The 17,683-nt window shown below is 63.1% G+C and overlaps 1 protein-coding gene across 3 annotated transcripts; it reads right to left on the bottom strand.

Annotated features, from left to right (window-relative positions):
* Nucleotides 1-1,430: 1,430 nt before the first annotated feature.
* Nucleotides 1,431-16,951, bottom strand: RAB37 (RAB37, member RAS oncogene family). Of its 3 annotated transcripts, XM_075440730.1 has the most exons (10): nt 16,843-16,951; nt 10,834-10,944; nt 6,213-6,323; nt 3,809-3,850; nt 3,588-3,654; nt 3,449-3,501; nt 2,953-3,018; nt 2,095-2,151; nt 1,744-1,820; nt 1,431-1,629 (listed from the first exon to the last, which is right to left on the bottom strand). In XM_075440730.1, the coding sequence occupies exons 1-10, from the start codon at nt 16,900-16,902 to the stop codon at nt 1,524-1,526; spliced, it is 750 nt and encodes a 249-aa protein (XP_075296845.1). In that variant the 5' UTR covers nt 16,903-16,951; the 3' UTR covers nt 1,431-1,523. The 3 variants fall into 3 exon arrangements, with proteins under 3 accessions (XP_075296845.1, XP_075296844.1, XP_075296843.1); XM_075440729.1 differs by lacking the exon at nt 6,213-6,323; XM_075440728.1 differs by lacking the exons at nt 10,834-10,944; nt 16,843-16,951 and adding an exon at nt 8,287-8,382.
* Between the last annotated feature and the right edge of the window lie 732 nt (nt 16,952-17,683).

Here is a 17,683-nt window from a genome sequence, read left to right as displayed (position 1 = left end):
GACCCCCCCGCCCCTGCCCGGGTGCAGCAGCCTCCCACGTTGCAGACCCGGGGCAGGGATTTCTCACGCAATAAAAAAACCCAGGCAGATGCAAAGCCTCGAAAATACCCAGCTTTAATCTGTAAACTTGCAAAGAGAGACCCGGGAGCAAAGCGGAGGCGAAGGAGGCCCCGGGGTCGGTGAGGGACGGGCAGCTCGGGCGCGGGGCCAGCAAAGGTGCCGGTGGGGACGGACGAGTGCCGGTGCCGTGCCCTCTGCACCTGCCCTTCAGCTGCACAGCCAAATATTCCCGGTCCCACCGCCCCAGGCAGCGCTCGGGGGAGCCGGCAGCGTGCTGCAGGGCTCGGCAGGGCCAGGCTGAGCACCCCGACACGCAGCAGCGTGGGACCCGAGCCTCGCACCCCGCTCCCCGCCGGTGCCCAGCGTAGCAGCGTTCGCTGGCTGAAGCGTCTCAAGCATCTGCTCGCCAGAGAGTGGGTTTCAGCTGCTGTTTGCCAGCGGCAGGAGGGAACAGTTGCGTTACACGTGCAGCGATGGGACAGAAGCCCAGCTCGCCCCGGCACCCGGCGGGCACAGCAGCCCCAGGCCACCGCGGGCACCTCCACCCCACCAGCTCCAGCCTGCGTGAGGCCGGAGACAGTTTTGTCTGGAGGAACCGAAAAGAAAAAGGCTTTTGTCATTTAAAAAAAAAAAATCTCTAATTCCTGTGGCTACAAGAGGGGGAAATCAAGGTTTTTCCAAATTGCTGTGTGCCCTAGAAGTGCCCCAAGCATTGCCTGGGTGCTCCCAGGGGGGATCTATCCCTCACCCCAGCTGCAGGGGCAGGGAGCAGGCTTGGCCGGACGCTTCCCCGTCCCGGCCCTTCCCTCTGGCAGAACCGGGACGCGATGGGGATGTCACTGCCCTCGTGGCGGCAGGAGCATAAAAGCTGGCAGCAGCAAGGAGCCACGGCTGAGCGTGGGCACCGGCTGCACCCGGGCACGGGGCAGCTCGGGGGGCAGAGCTGAGGCTCCCTGGAGGGAAGCCATAGCCCAGCAGCCCCAGGGATGTAGGGTGCTGGATCAGGCCCTTCCAGCTGGATGAGAGCAGCACCGAGAGCGGGATGGCTGCAGGGGAGGAGAGGGCTGGGGGCTGCAGGGGGGTTTGGCCGTGGCACACACGTGGCCCCTCCAGCTGCTCCAAGGGGCCCTCAGCTGGGTGCGGGGCCGTGTCCTGCATCCTGCTGGGGTGATGGAGGCATCACCGTGGCTCGCCGGCCAGGCTGGCAGTCATCACACCACGGTTATTCCTCCAGTGGCACACGGTGAGCTCCAGGCAGTGCCCTGCAGGGCAGCAGGATCCGGCCCATGGATCCTGGCGCTGGGGAGATGTCTCCTCGTGCACCGTCTGCTCCACCGTATTGTCCCATCCACGCTTGGCTTGTCAGAGCCTGGCTCCCTCGAGCGCTCGAGGGCAGGATCGGGCCCCGGCTCTGCCTCCCGCCTGCCCACGTCCCCGGGGCTGCTGGCTCCTGCCGGCCGCTCTCAGGCGAAGGCACAGCAGCTGGATTTCTTCTTCTGTGACTCGATGTAGTCCTGGATCTGGAAGCGGGGCTCGTCCGGCAGTCGCACCGCGCGCTGCTTCAGCTCCCTGAGGTGGTGGGGCCGTGTTATGCCCCCCCACCTGCTCCAGTGCTGGTGTGGGAGGCGGTGGGGCTGCAGGGGACACCTCCCTTGACCAGTCCCCTGGTCCCCAGGTACTCACTTGGCAATGGCCAGGAAGGCCAGCTCCACGTTCATGCCCGTCTTGGCGCTCGTCTCCATGAAAGGCACCCCATACTCCTGCAAGACCAGCACGGCCCTGTCAGCAGCCAGCCCCAAAACACCCTCCTGTCCCTCCAAATTAATGCCTGGCCAAGGCTTGGGGACAAGGTGCCATCCCCTCCCTGCCTTGCCCCAGGTTTCATGTGCAAGCACCTGCCACACGGCCTGTGCTAGAGCCAGGCGGATCTCAGCACCCATCAGAGGGGATGGCATGGCTGCATGGGGACCCTGAGTGACGTACAATTGTCGGGGGGGGGTGGCTGCAGCTGCTTTAGACCCCAGCATGGCTCACCCTGGCCAGCGATGCTCCGTCCTCCGTCCTCACAGCCCTCTCGCTGCTCACGTCGGCCTGCCGAATAAAGCAAAGCGTCACTGTGTACCAGGGCCAGCTGGCACGCTGGGGACATCTGGCAGGCAGGCAGTGTGGGGTGCGCAGGGGGCTGCCAGGAGCTGGGGGTGTCAGGGACCTGGGAACATCCAGCACCCAGAGGAGAATCCGAGACCTGTTGAGCATCTGGGACCTGGTGGCATCGAGGATGTGAGGGGGGCATCCAGGACCTGGGGACACTGGGGAGCTGCAGCAGCATCCAGTAGCTGGGGGCATCCAGAACCCTGGGTGGCTTCTGGCACCCTGCTGTGCACTGAGTACCCAGCATCACCCAGGATCCAGGCGGCATCCAGTCCCAGGGGAAATCCGGTACCCAGCTGGGCATCGAGCACCTGGGAGCATCTGGGACCCCAGGAGAGAACCTGGGACCCAGCTGGGCACTGGGACATGGGGCTACCTGGGATCTGGGGGTGCACCCACATCCTGGGTGGGCATCCCGTACGCAGCTGCATGCTGTACCCAGCAGCATCCCGTACCCAGCAGCATCCTGTACCAGGAGCCTCAGCCTCGTGCTACCCCTCACTGGCTCCCAGGAACACCATTCCCTCCCGACCCCCCCAAACCTCTGCGGTCACCTCTGGGCCTGTCTGAGCCCAGAAAGCAGCAGAGCCCGGCGTGGGTGCGGGCAGGGTGCACCCAGTTGGCAGGCAGGTGCCCACCGAGCCCCATCCCTCCAGACAGCCACGGGGACAGCAAGGGCAGGGCTGGCACGGCACGGCACGGCACGGCACACCGCGAGGTGAAGGAGGACCCTGCACCCACCTTATTGCCCAGCAGCATGATGACCACGTCCTTCTGGGCGTACTCGTGGATCTCCGTCAGCCAGGCCTGCGGGGCAGCAGGGCTGTGTCGGGGTGAGCCGTACCCCCAGCCCTCCCCTCTCAGCCCTCACACCCCCCAACCAGGATGGCAAAAATGAGGTTTTTTTTTTGGCACGGGAACCATTCCAGCATCACAGCTCTGAAAACGCCCCGTCTCCTGGCTGTGCCCCAAGCCTACACGTAGTTCACGTCCATCCCAAAGCACATTTTCTCCCTCCAGCCAATTTACTGTGTCCCTAAACAAGACTCACCCAGCCACGCAGCACCCAGCCAGGCGCCCCAGGGATCAGCTCCCAGCCGGCTGGGTCTGGCCAAAACAGCTGGCGCTCGCATGAAACACAGGCTTCAAACTGCCCAAACACCCAGCAAGCCATGTGGGGCACCCACCCCCCGACCCCTGGGGAGAAACACGTCCCCAGCCCACGGAGGGCACTCACTCGGATGTTGTCGAAGGACATCTTGCTGGTGATATCGTAGAGCAGGAGCAGGGCTGGAAGGGAAGAGGCAGAGGCGTTGCCCCGCTGCAGGGATGCCCTCCGGATGGTCTCCCCCGTCCCCGCCGGACCCCCAACCCACCTTGGGCATCCCTGTAGTAGGCGTGGGTGACGCTGCGGAAACGCTCCTGTCCTGCCGTGTCCCAGATCTGCCGAGAAGCCGCCCCGGTGAGAGCAGGGAGGGGAAACCCCCCATTTGGGGATGTCCCTGCGGCTCCCGGCCCTGCCGGACCACCGCGCTCAGCCCCGAGGGGGTTCTCCAGCAATCTGGCTGGGAATTGCTCACCCCCTCCCAAAGCTCACCTGCAACTTCACCTTCACACCGTCCACAGCCACCACTTTGTTCTGCAGAGGAGAAAGAGAGGAGATTTCTCAGCCAAAAGGCACCTTGGCACGGGTGCCGGCCAGCCCCGGCGATGGAGCCGGCCGTGCCCCAGCCCCTCGGCTGCTCTCCCCCGGCCGGGGAGATGAAGCCAGGCTGCCCGTGGGCTGGACGTCGAAGCCTCATTGCTACAAACCCTGGTCCTGCTGGGGGGCTGCGATGCCGGGTGGTGGCTACAGCGATGCCCCGGAGCAGCATCCCCTCGTACTGGGGTGGAAAAGGGCAGAATCAGGCCCTGATGGAGACAGACCAGCAAGACCCCAGCCTTCTTCACATCTGCACAGCCTTGCTCATCGCCAGCCAGCGCCCCTGTCCTGTGGCTCCCGACCCCTCTAACGAGCCGGCTAACGATGCAGGCCAACCCACTCTGTGGCCAGGGGAAGTCTGGCAGAGCTGGGGAGTGTGGGAGGTCTTGCATGAACATAATGCAAATGTGCATTTATTAACAACATCTTGGCCTGCTCTTATAATGTTTGCCCAGCATAAAGCCCTGACCTTTCTGCCAGGATTCCTCTGCTCCACGTGCCAAAGGAACCACCGCTCCACTAAAAACTCGGGCTAAATTCAGAAATTGAAGGCCTCCAGATGCTACGAGCTGCCTGGGGACGCTCAGTGGGCGATGCTGGGTGTCCTGCTCGGGTTTCCTTGCTGGTAGGAGCCTTGCTCGGCCCTTAAAGGCGGTTGCAAACACTGAGCAGGGGCTTGCAGGCAGCACGTAGCTTTATCCAGCACGGGGGGAGGAAACCTCGTGGGTGAGGGTGGTTTGCAGCCGGGCAGCTGGGCTGGGACCAGGGGAGGGAAGAGGGAAGGCAGTTATCAGAGAGGGCTTAAGCAATCGCTGTACCCAGCTCGGAAGCGCAGGGACTTCTCTCCAGAGGCTTGAGAAAAGAAAAACAGGAGTTACTGAAGGGCTATTTTAAGACTCTTCAAGAATTGTACTTGGAGGGATGATTCTGGAAAGAGAAGACCCCTATAAATAATTTGGTTGCCTGGAATTGTTTGAAGTGGAAATTCAGCCCATGTGGAGATGATAAAAGTTGAGAAAATGGAATAAAACAAAAAATGTGCCTTGGGAGACACTGGAAATTAGGTACCAGCAGCAAGCCGTGAGCTGCTGGAGGGGACGCTTGCACGAGGCAGAGCAGGTACCTACGAGCTGGCAACACCCCCAGGGCCACCAGCACTGAGCCCAGCACTGGGATGCAGCAGATTTTCCTTCTTTTGTGACTTTACTGGAAGAACAGGCTACGAGACCCCTCCAAAGTGAACCCCCAGCCCTCTCCCCCCGTCCCCCATTCACCAACCCCCAAATTTCCCCCTGCCAGCCGAGAGCAGCCCGGGCAGCGCAGGCAGCAGAAAACCAGCGCAGCTGCAGCTGCGAAGGCAGAGGAAGCGCCGACCGCACTCGACACGTGTGGGCAGCCACGGGCAGAGCCCAGACCGGGGACACCCCGTGACTTCCAGCCCGCCGAGACACCGCTCTGCCCTGTGCCGCAAACAGCTCTGCCTGCCCCAGCGTCCCCAGAGAGAGCCCGCGGCTGAAATTTGGCGAACAGAGAGCAGCGGGAGAGTTTACATGGGATCCGGTAACCTTAACAGAATCACAGAATCACAGAATAGTAGGGGTTGGAAGGGACCTCTGTGGGTCACCCAGTCCAACCCCCCTGCCGAAGCAGGGTCACCCACAGCAGGCTGCACAGGACCTTGTCCAGGCGGGGCTGGAATATCTCCAGAGAAGGAGACTCCACAACCTCCCTGGGCAGCCTGGGCCAGGGCTCCGTCACCCTCAGAGGGAAGAAGTTCTTCCTCGGGTTCAGACGGAGCTTCCTCTGCCTCAGTTTGTGCCCATTGCCCCTTGTCCTGTCACTGGGCACCACTGAAAAGAGCTTGGCCCCATCCTCCTGACACCCACCCTTCAGATATTTGTAGGCATTTATAAGGCATCCTTGACAGCCAATTTCAGCCCTTTCAAGGCACAAAATTACAGCAAGCAGCGTTTGCCCCACCGAGCCGTTGGCTCCAGCCCCGGCAGTGGCGCGTGCCGGCTGCCCACCGCACACCCCCAGCTCACGCACCCGGCCGGGACGGGCTAACCCGAGGCTGTTTGCTGATTTAAAGGCAAGAGGCAATGCTCCCAGTGGGCTCTTCTGTCCATTACCGCTCTCCCAGGGAGAGGTGGAAGGGTTTCAGCGAGTGCCTGCTGCTGGTTGGGAGATTATTTGGGGTGCAGAGGCTGGAAACCCCCCGGCCCCCCTTCCCAGCATCCCGTCTTGGCCGAGGTGTGGGTTGGGGAAGGCGAGGGGTCGGCAGCCGTAGTGGTCTCACCCGGAAATCTATGCCCACGGTGGCTATGAACGTCCCGGAGAGAAAGGCCCCGTCTTTGAACTGGAGCAGGAAGCAGGTTTTCCCCACGCCCGAGTCTCCAAGTAACATCACCTGCAAGATGGGCGCAGGGAGGGGTGTCAGCGGGACGGGGAGCGGGCAGCACCCCTGGGTGGTGCTGAGCCCCTCACAGTCCCTTGTGTCCCTCTGTTTGCTTCCCCAGGGCTGGTCCTGCTGGGTCTGGGGAGCCCCTTGAGTGCTGGGAGTGGGATGGGACCCCCGAGGGTGAAGCCAAGCGGTGCCCCAGGGCAGCGGAGCAGCCCCCAGCCACTGGAGAGGAGCAGAGCAGAAGAGGAGAGCTGGTGGGAAGGCAGGTGCTGGAGCAAGCAGAGATGTCTCCCGGCTGCCCCCTGCCCATCTCCCAGCCCAGGAGGCTCCTGGAGACCCGGCCGCAGCTCCTGGACACGCGGAGTCGCCTTCGCCCACGCTTCGCCCCTGGCTCAGGCGTGCCCGGCCGAAGGGCTGATGCGTGGCTTGGGCAAACCCTGCCGTGTCCCGGACTCTCGCCCTGCTGGTGCCCAGGGCTCTGCCTGCCACAGACACCAAAGCAAACATGGTGCCTTTTCCCCTCCTCCTAAGCAAACAGGCTCAGCCCGGGCTCCTCAGCCACTCCAGCACCTCCAGACCCAGGCAGGCAGCAGCCAGGACCGACGCTGCTCTCCGTAGGCACAGCCTTACCTGCTGCCCCGACGCCATGCTCACCGGCAGCAGCCCTTTGCCACCCACCAATAATTAACCTGACGCTGACCGCATCTATCCCCTGCCTAAAAATGCCAGCCAGCCAGCAGGTCCATCCCTGCAAGCCCACCCTGCGGGGACGCCGGAGCCCACCAAGCACGCCCACACAGCCCTGCTGCCCCGCGGCAGGGGAGCGCAGCGAGCCGTGGCCACCCTCGCAGGGATGATGGCACAGCAAACACCCCGCCGGCCAGCAGAGCCGGAGCTGGGGGCTGGAAATGCTCTGCCTCCTGCCAAGTCACTCCGCTGCTCAAACCCTTCGCCGGGGCACCCTGACCCAGCCCACGCTGCAGAGCAGCTGGGAACACCGCGCGGTTCTGCCTCCACGTCGCTCCAGATCGAGCTACCAACTGATTTCCTCCCTCAAACACAAAAATTGCCCTCTGCTGAAAGGAGCCAGGGTTCAGAGGATAAAGGCAAAGGAATAAGAGCGGCTGAGGGACGATGGCAGCGAGTGGGACCTCTTTGGGAGCCAGTTCAGCGAGGCAGCGGGAGGTCTCCGGGCTGGCACCATCAGCTCTGGGCTCAGCCAGGGGCTGCGTATTAAATTTTTCGGGTAAATATTTCCTCGGCCCTGTGCCTGCCCTGTGCTGCTGGGAAGAGAAGGGTGCTTCCCCGGGGCGACCCTCGCCCGAGCTGGGCTGGGGAAGAGGGGGGCACTCGGGGAGAAGGGTTCCCACCCCAGTATCTGGCAGGGGCATGGGGGCTTTGGCAGTGCGGGGGGCTGCGGGGTGCCAGCAGTGCCCTCGGGATGCTGCGATGGGCTGGATGGGGTCCTGCTCCCCCTGCCCTGTTATCATGGGGGGCACCGCTTCCCTGGCTGCCAGGAGACCCCCTTGCCCGGGGAAGGGCAGGACGGGCTTTCAGAGGGCAGAGCTCGGCGGTGCCCCCCCCTGCCCCCCCGGGAGTCCCGCCGCCCACCGAGCCGAGACCCTTAAAAGCCCCATTCCTGCAGCTGGGCCACCGAGCCTGGGACCCCCCACCCCACCTCCCCCGGGGCAGGGACACACCTGGGGCAAAGACCACCCCCCATCCCCGGGGCAGGGACCCCCCATCCCCAGAACACGGGCGGACCGGGCTGGGGGGGCTCTGCTGGGGCCACCGCCTTATTCCCCTTCCCCGGCCCGATCGCGGCAGCGGAGGAAGCGGGCGGCCCCCGGGAACCCCCCGGACCCCTCCCGGTCTCCCCCGGGCCGGGGGCCTGCCCCAACCTCCACCCCCGTCGGGGCTGGGGGGGTCCATCCCTGCGCTCCCCTCCGCACCCCGCGCCGCGTCCCACCTTGCCGGCCAGCTCGTAGTCCCGGGGCAGCGCCGGGGGGTCCCCGCACCCCGCCGGGGGGTCCCCGCTCCCCGCCGCCCCGCCGGGGCCGCTCATGGTTCATCCGCGGCCACACCCAGCCCGGCACGGCCCGCCTTCCTCCTCTTCTTCCTCCTCCTCCTCCTCCTGCCCCGCCGATGCCACCCCCAAGGCTGTGCCCCGGCCGTCTCCCTGCCCGGCCTGGCCACGGGATGAGGAAGAGGAGGATCAAGGCTGGAAACCTTCCCCCCCACCCCCCCCACCGTGGACCCTGGGGTGCTTGAGTTCCCCAGTGGCTCGGCGGCACCGGAGGGTGGGCAGAGCCCTGCCACGACCCTCCAGGCACATGGATGGGGAGAGCAGGAACCGCTCACCCCGCAAATTCACAGCCCCCCGACCCCCATGGGGTGTGGGGATGGAGACCCCGATGCTGCCGAACCAACCCCCCCGCCACCCCGGGTCGGTGGGGATGGTGGTGGGGTTGGTGGTGGGAATGGCAGCTCCCGCTCCCACCCCACCAGCCCACCCGAGGGTGGGGGGTTTGCCCAGTCCGCTGCAGCCCCGACGGCTGCCGAGCTTGGCCCCAGGGCCAGCACCGAGGTGCAGAGAGGCCGGGAGGAAACCCGAAGCAGCGGCCGTTAGCCGGAAGCTGCGCGCTGCGGTGAGCCGCTTCGTCTCGGCCGGGATGGCTGCCGGGGCTCCCGCTCCCCCCGGGGCTCCCGCTCCCCCGGCTGCTCCCAGCTCCCGCCATCCTGCACCAGCCGCGGGGACACGGCTCACTCCACACCGCATTCGGGAAAAGCCCAAGCGTGGGAATGTGGGAGAAGTCCCGTGGGAGAGCCGTGGACGTCGTGTTACCGATAAACTCGGTCCTCAAAACCCCATCCAGGTCCGTGTGCTACGGCTGCTCGGGGTCTTCAGGCTTACGAGCTCCGCTCCACGGACGGGAACCTTCAGCCCCCTCTGATCTGTTTCCCCCGGGACACCCAGCCCCTCTCCCCTGTGCCAGGGCTGATCTCAGCGCGAAGCCCCCAGCCCCGCTCGCACCACGGGGATTCAGGCGCGGGGGGCTGCAGTTCAGAGCCGTGCCCCTCGCTGCTCTCTGGGCCAAGACCACGTGTGGCTGCGGGAGGTCCGATGGCGGCGATGCCCTCAGCCATGGCACCCGCCTCCGCGCCTTCCCCGGCTGCAGCTCCTGCTCCAGCCAAGCCTTCGCTGCCCCTCAGGACAGGGAACCTGTATTTCCAGTCCCATAACTGCAGTCAGACCCAGCTGGGGGATTTATAGTTTATACACGCTCTTTGGCCAGGAAAGTGCCCGGAGCTGCAGGTGCTCGAAGCTCCTGGAAGCGGCTGAGCTCCCCTGCGGCTTGCTGGGGAGGGGGGCTCGAAGGATACGGCAAACCGCGCCGGCGCTCACGCAGTTGCCAAGGCAGGAAAAACGCCTGGCTGAGCATCCCCTCCGCGCGCTGCCACTGCTGAGCATCCCCTCCGCGTGCTGAGCATCACCTCCGCGCGCTGCCACTGCTGAGCATCACCTGCACACGCTGCCACTGCTGAGCATCTCCTCCGCCTGCTGAGCATCCCCTCCGCGCGCTGAGCATCCCCTCTGCACGCTGCCACTGCTGAGCATCACCTGCACACGCTGCCACTGCTGAGCATCCTCTCCGCGCGCTGAGCATCCCCTCCGCGCGCTGCCACTGCTGAGCATCCCCTCCGCGTGCTGTCACTGCTCAGCATCCCCTCCGCACGCTGTCCTTTGCTGCAGGAGAAACGAGGCAGCCGGGAGCTGGCAAAGGTCGGGAGCACGGCCGAGCCTCCGCTGCCTGCCCGGGGCTCGGCAGTCCCGCAGCGGCGGCTCTGGGCTGCTTGGCCCCAGACTCCTCGTGCCGGTACCGTGTGTTTCCCTGCTTCCTTGGCCTGGACTAGGGAGAAAGTCCCCGCGGGCAGCAGCCTCTCGCTGAGCCCCGGCCTTGCCACGGATGCTGGAGGGATGCTGGTCTCGCTGTGTGGTGAGGTCCCAAGCGCTGTCTCTGTCCTGGGGTCCCCCGAGAGAGGACACACACGTGTCGGAGCCGCTCGCCGGCCCCGCGGCAGCTCTGCAAATAGCGCTGGGTGGTGGCCCAGCGCTTTTCCCAGGCGCTGCTGCCATCTGCCTGACTTTTCGCGAGGGCCCCGGGCCGTACAAGCAGGACACAGGCTGCCTTCTCCCTGCAAGAGGGGGCTGCTCTGAAGGCAGCTTTCCATGTGTGATGCAAAGGGCTTTGCTTGGGCACGGCCCCACCACCTGTTTTGCATCACGAAGCCTCATCCGTCCTCCATCCCCCCCCAAGCAGCCTGAAGCACGCCTGCCCCCAGCTTGCCAGCAAGCACGCAGCCAAACTGTCCCCCTCATCCAGCAGCACAAAACCAAATTCTCCCAATTCTTTATGTTTAGCACCACTTAGAATGATATAATCATAAATTATGGTTAACCAGATAAAACTGCTCCTGCAAGGGTGAGCGAGGGTACACGGGACAGGGCTCTTACCGTAAACCCAATGCCCACGGTGGCAGAGAAGGAGCCAGGAATGAACTTGCCCTGGTCAAACTGGACCAGCAGAGACGTCTTCCCCACACCGCTGTCTCCGACCAGGATTGTCTGCAATGACCGGGTAAAGAGGCATCAGCGCATGGGAGCTGGCGATGCCCAAGCCGGCGGGCACAGCATGCAGCCAGGGGCCGGGCGTCTGGGGAGCAGGTGCCAGGGCTTGCAGCAGTGACCACTGCAGGACCGGGAGGGACCAGCCCAGCCCCAGCCCGTGGCAAGACCAGAAGCGCAGCAGATTGTCCCCATGGGCTGCTGGGGGCCAGCGCCGTGGGCAGATGGCTCGTCCCGCTGCGCCCTGCCCTTCGCTGTCATCTTTGGTCCTGCCACCTGCTCGGGGAGGAATTTCCACCCCTCTGACCATCTCTGTAGTAAATGAAACACGTCCCAGGCTGAGCTCTGGGCCCGAGCCCCGCTGTGCCCTCTCTGAAAAGAGAGGTGGGAGAGAAAGCGAAGAGCAACCCGTCACGGAGAGATGCTCCTGCCCTGGCTTGGGAAGCTGCTGGGCAGAGACAGCCTTAGCTCACACAGCCCTGGCAGAAAACCTCTTTGGGAGGACTCTGGAGGCACTGGATTAGGTCCAAAACTGTTTAATAAAGAAAGTGTCTCCTGCAGCTGCAGCACACGGCCACTGCCACAGCCACGCAGCCTCTCCGGGCCACCGGGCTGTCTTCAGGCTGCATTGATGCTGCGGACCCCCAGTGCTCCCCCCCAGCAGAGCACTGGGTTTGAAGTCACAGAGCCTCTCTGCCTCTCCACCCCTTCGCGGGAAGCCCCGGGGCTCTCCTGCAGGGAGCCAAGCTTGCTTGTCCCCCCGGCAGAAGGGACGAGGGAGCTGTGCGGGGGTCAGAGCTGGGGCATTGCCATCACCTCCTGAGCAGCTCGCAAGCTGCCAGCCCATGCCCGTGGTACCCACTCCGTGTCCCTGGGCCCATCCTCCCTTCCTGCCCTCGTTCCTCCAAATCCCTGGGAAGACCAACGGTGCAAACACAAACCCCTCCACCCCCCTGCCAGTGTCTGGGTTTTGTTGGCAGAGCTGCCGGTGCAAACTTTCCCATCCTTTCAGGAAACCAATGCGCTTTCAGCCCTTTCACAGGGACAGAAATTAAAATAATAAACACTCTGCTAACGGGCGACTTGCTCAGAAGAGGTCTTGGCCCTGCCTTGCAGGACGTGGGTGTTCCTGCAGCTGCAGCCCTGGTAAGCCCTGCGCCAGCCCTGGGGCAGTGTCCCCCCTGTCCCCGGTCGCCCTGCCACCCCCGCGCCAGCGAGGTGCTGGGACTGGACCTCCCCCCTCTCTGCCTCCACCTGTGTCACAGTCTCCATCTGTTGTTTCCCCCTCTAGATCTGTGTTTAGACCGACGCAGCTTCAGCAGCCCTGCTCCATCCCAGGGCACCTCAGCCCTTCGTCCCCACCCCTGGTGACATCGAGGTCACCCTTCACCTGCCGGGAGTGAGCTGCTGCTTCAGCAACTTCCCAATGGCCAGGGAAGCCTCCACACATGGCTGGTCCTGTTCCACCATCACCTCCCCTGCACCGAGGGGCCCCGGGGTGAAACCCAGCCTGGCACCACTCTGGGCTCGGTACTTACCCCCTAGTGAAGTGCAGGGTGGATGACCATGGACAAACATGGTTAACCAAGTGCCTGAAGAGCCCTGGAAGATCAAGACCTGATCTGGAAGATCAAGACCTGACCTGGGAGGCCATGGGGGGGGTCCAGCCACCAGGCACATGCCACAGCAACCGGCACCGTGGTTCCTGCCACCCCACGGACCCCGAAGGAATGGGCTGAAACCAAAAGCCAGGGAGCTTGAGGACTACAAACAAAGCAGGAAAGTGGACTGGCAGGAGACCAACATCCTGGCATAAATCACCGCACCACAACCTGGAGCCTGCTTACGCTGCTTCGCTTCAGTGAATCGCTCGCTTCAGTGAATCAGCGTTTTGCCTCGGAAAAAACATCCCAAACCCCAAACATCTCCTGGGAAAAGCCTGACCTGCCGAGCGGAGCTGTTGGCAGGAGGGTGCCCTGCCCCTCCACCAGATGCATGCTGCTGCACAGACCTGTGTGCTGAGAGGCAGCAACCTGCGCACAGACCTGCAGCCGGAGCTCTCTCCCTCCTCCCTGCCTAGATATCGGGCTGTTTGCAGGTCACTTGTGTATTCAGAGTGGCCTCGCTGGCTGGCAGCCTGCACGGGAGCTGGGAGGACGTTGGGAGGCAGAAATGTCTGGGTAAAGCCCTTGCACATGGGTCAGAGGAGCTGGATCACCCCTTTCCTTGTGGGAAATTTCCTTTTCCAGGCCCCCTTGGCTTTGCCCTGGAGCCCAGGTGCATCCCCCATGCAGAGGACAGGATCTGCCCCGGAGCAGCCGCCTAGGAAAACACCCCAAGAGCTCATTATCACGGGGGTCCCACAACACAGTGCTACATTTTTTGGTGCTGCACACTATTCCCAGGTAAAATACTGGTACTGAGAGGTGCAACAAGACCAGCCACCCCTGCAGCACTGTCTCTGGGAGCAGTTAATGCAGAGAACAGCATTAATCATGGAGGGAGAAGAGCTGGCTGGAACAAGCACCAGAAAGCCTCCAGAGCCCAGTATTTACAGAGAACATGCATAAAAGGCAGACTCCCTTATCAATAATTTCATTGGGATTTGTAACAGAGACAACTCATGAATTGCTTCATGACTTAATAATAACAACAGTAAAAGTTGGCCTGAATCAGGCAAGAGAATTTCCTACTGACTTTAGTGGTAGTACCTCTGTGGAGGTACAGCACAGTGGAAACCACTGTGGCCTTCCTGGCTATGAAATAAACATAAAAGCAGAATAAAAATCCCACTGTGGAGTGGATGTGGCTAGCCAGCTGTCGAAACCTCAGGCTGGACATGCCCGAGTCATGCTAGCAAGAAACCTCCCAGTGACAAAGCTCTGTACCTGCCCTGCCCCTTGCCAGCACCTCCTCAGCCCCCTGGGTCTTCCCAGGGTTTTTTTTTTCCCCAGGAAAACTTTGGTCAAAAGTTGCAAGATTCCTTTTGGTGCTGCAGTTCTTCTCCACACGGTGATGTGGGGATGGAGCGGTGCTTTGCTGGGGTGCGTGCACAGACGGGCTGGCCAAGGCGCAGAGGGAAACCCGGCCAAGACAGGGAGAGCTGCTCCGTGGCAGTCCCAAAGCACCGCTCCTGAGCCCCAGCACAATGAGAGCAATTCTTGTTTCCTGCTAAAGCAAATTATTTCCACTGCATGAGCGGAGGTAACTTCACTACCCCCCACCCCACAGCTCGCCTGCTCCACAGCCCCAGCAGAGAAGCGGGCACAGCTTTTACTGCACCCCCAGCTGACCTGTCTGCCAGCTCTGCCTTAGGGAAAGAGCAAATATCCCTCCCCACACCTCAGATTAGGGGCTTTGAGCTAATTCAGACCTAGACAAAGTGCTTCTCTTCAGAATTGCTGCTGGCTGAGAGTAGGTTGTAGAGTCAAAGCAGAGCGATGGGGCAGCGAGGGCAAACCCACTCTGAGCTCCCCTACCCGCGCCGGCAGCCAGCGAGTAGAGGGGATATTTTGATCTAACGTGCCTGGGGAAGAGAAGCTTTGCAGGGCTGTCAAGGCAGCATGGAGAGGCCATTGCTGCATTTCCAGTGCCAGCCAGGTGGGAGGAGGTCTGGGATAGCACATATGTGTTGAGGTTATCTTCCCAGTTGATTTTTGAGCTTTAGCATGTGGTAGCTGGACCTGAGCTAAATATAGCTAGCAGGAGCCTGACAGGGTAAAACCCCAGTCCTGGGGGATGCAGGGAGGAGAGAGGTGCCATACACAGGCTCTTGCTGCTCTCAGAGAGCTGCTGAAGCCCCAAACCCAAAGGTTTGCTCCCAGGTCAGCAGGATTTGTCACAAATTGTGGCAATTGTGTACGTACACCCCAGCACAGCTGCCTGCAGAGCTCAGCCGAGACGCGGCACTGGGAGAGGTCTGAGAGTGAAGCTGTGGCTGCTTTCAGCCCCTCACCTCCCTGCTCTCGTGGTCTCTCAGGGATGCATTACTGAGAATTATTTTTGCCTGCTCTATGTACAAAATTGCACTGCCTCTTGCCTGCTCCAGGGCGACTTGGATGCTGCTGGATGCTGCCTTGAGCTGTCCTGTGACACAGGGACACCTCAGGGCTGTCCCCACCCTGCCCAGCTGCTGTTTTGCCACAGCCAAGCCCCTTACGCTGCCTCGAGACGGAGCCCAGGGTCCGCTGCCAGCCCTGCTGGGCCCTGGCAGAGGCTGTGGTCCAGCCCAGTAGACATGAGATCTAGGGCTGTGCATCAAACAAAGGCTGTGGCTCAGAACACGCAGGGGATCCCTGTTTGCAACCCTCCTGCTAGCACCTCGGATCGGCCACGGCCCTCTGCCCCTGGGGCTCGCTCCAGCCAAATGGCTCCAAGCATTCAACGAGATGAACAGCAATCTGGCAATGGGTCAAAACACCTGAAAGCAGAATCTGTCATTTTGTGCCAAGTGGAACTTTACTGAAACAGCCCAGAATAAACCTCTGCTGTTCCCACTTTGATTTTCTCCTAGCCTATTTCCTCCCCAGGCCTGAGTTTAGCCACCAACCAGAAATCACTTAACCTTTGGCTCTGGAGTGCAAACCTCTCTCAGTGTTTCTCAGCACATCTGAAATGTGATTCCTCACTCAGAAACAAGATCTACTGAGGTATTTGCTGCCTCACATCCCTGGAGCAAAATCAGGCTTGCTTCTGCACAACAAGCATCCCAGCCAGAAGCGGCAGCAAAATACCAAGGGAAATGGCAGAGATCATGGGACTCAGATGATTATTTGCCCGGGCAGCTCTTCTGCCCAGAAATTCATTTCCACCAATGTCTTTCCTTAACTGTAGCAGCTCATTGCTGGAGAAGACAGAGTTAAGGCTTTGCAAAGAATTAAAGTTTCTCGAGTCATCCCTGGAGGCATGTCCTACGTACTCGGTGTACAATAGAAATGAGAGTTGCTAGTAATTGATATTTTCCTTCTAATCAAGTGCTGGGCACATTGCCCTGAGCAGAGCAGGATGTAAAATAGTCTGGGATTTGTGAACAGGCATCCACACAGCCCCAGCCCTTTTCCCTGCCCGGCTCTGCCCCTGCTTTTCTCCTGCTCCCCAGGGGTGTCGGTCCCTGCACCGTCACCGGGGACTGCAGCAAAGCAGCAGGAGTACAGCAAGGAGTGACGGGTGGATCTGGCAGAGATCAGCGTCTCCTCCGTGTCTCCTGGAGCTGCTTGGGCAGCGTCTGACTGCAGGGACCAAAAGCCCTGCTCCAGCAGAGCCTGCAGCAGAGCCTGAGCCACCCAGTTCTTGCGGGGACGGCATCAGCCCCGGCCACCCTCAGTGCCATGTGAAGTTACAAAACGCGGTCCCAGGGACCCCGCAGACGAGAAGGATTTTAAAGCGAGGAAGGCAGGGATGGACGTCTCTTGGGACACCGCTGTTTCATGGCAGGGAAGCCTTGGCTCCTTAGGCTGGCTCTGGCAAACAGAGCCCCCCGGGTGCAGCTCCGCCCGACCCCCCGGAGCACGCACCGGACAGCGGGAGCGGCCGAACGCCGGCTGCGGGCTGTGCCGCGGGGCTGGCCCCTTTCCAGCGCTCCCGCCCGCTTTGCTTTGCAAACACCCCCGATCCCGCCACCCCCCTCCCCACCGTCACGCGGGAGGTGGCGGGGACCGGGACGGAGCCCCGCGGGTTGCCCAGCGCCGGCTGCGGCGAGGTGAGGTGGGGGACGAGCTGCAGCCGCGCCCCCCGCCCACGATGAGGGGCGGCGGATGGACCCCGCCGGGACGAGAGGAGCGAGGAGGGGAGAGGGAGCGAGCTCGCCGGGGAAGTTCAGGCAGGCGCCGTGCGGTTGCTCTCACCCCGTACCCGCTGCAGCCCCCTTCCCCCCCCCCCCCCCCCCCCCGATCTCCCTACCTTGTGCAGCAGGGCCTCGTCGTAGCCAGCGGCCCCCGAGCCGGCGGCGCGGGCCTCCATGGCCGGGGTGCATGGGCCGGCAGCTGCAGCACCGCGGACAGCGCCCGCCCGCCCGCCTTCAGCACCGCGGACAGCGCCCGGCCCCGGTTCGGCCCGGCCCGGCGCCGCCAGTCCCGGCCCGGGGCCGCCGGGGCCGCGGTTCGGCCCGGCCCGGGGGCAGCGCAGCACGGCTGGGCTCGGCCCGGTTGGGTTCTGTTCGGCCCGGCCCGGTGCCCCGCAGGACAGCGGAGCGGTGCTCGGCTCCTAGCCGCTGCCGTGCCCGCCGCGCTCGCAGGGTTCCCCCGCCCGTTAGAGGAGGGGGGGTGGGTGGGCAGGGAGGAGGTCCCGCCTGGGGGCGGGGAGGCCGTGGGAGCTCCCTTCCACGCAGGCAGGACCGTGGCAGCTTCCACACAGCCGCTGGTCCCTCTCCAGCCCCCCCACCCCATCTCCCAGAGACGTGACAGAGGCCCCCGCCGCTCTGCCAAGAACCCGGCGCTCCCTGCCCTCGCCACCGGGAAACGCTGCCCTTCTCCCCTCCATGGGCACGGCCAGGCGGGGCTGGAAGGCAGCCCTGGGCAGGGAGGGTTCTCGCTGCCAGCTCCCATCAGTTGCTGAGCTGAGAGCACGACGCCAGGTCCGCTGTGCTGCTCGAGCTGTGCTTCACACCCGGCCCCGGGGCACTCGTGTTGGGGACCCCCACGCCTGCACCAGGGCTGCTGGGCTGACACCCCTCCAGCCCGTACAGCCGTTGGGTGAGCACAGGCAGTGGCGAAGCACAGACCTGGGTGGTCTCCAGGGCTAG

Source organism: Opisthocomus hoazin, chromosome 21, assembly GCF_030867145.1.
Source record: "Opisthocomus hoazin isolate bOpiHoa1 chromosome 21, bOpiHoa1.hap1, whole genome shotgun sequence".
NCBI lineage: Eukaryota > Metazoa > Chordata > Aves > Opisthocomiformes > Opisthocomidae > Opisthocomus > Opisthocomus hoazin.
This window is presented reverse-complemented; position numbering and strand designations above follow the sequence as displayed.

Bases quoted from the DNA above. Each gene is read 5' to 3' on its own strand.
- RAB37 (XM_075440730.1), bottom strand. From the start codon at position 16,902: ATGGAGGCCCGCGCCGCCGGCTCGGGGGCCGCTGGCTACGACGAGGCC. The intron at 10,945-16,842 runs GTAGGGAGATCG...CGGTCATTGCAG, and splicing joins ACGAGGCCCTGCTGCACAAG to ACAATCCTGGTCGGAGACAG. The intron at 2,152-2,952 runs GTGGGTGCAGGG...TTTATTCGGCAG, and splicing joins TCATGCTGCTGGGCAATAAG to GCCGACGTGAGCAGCGAGAG.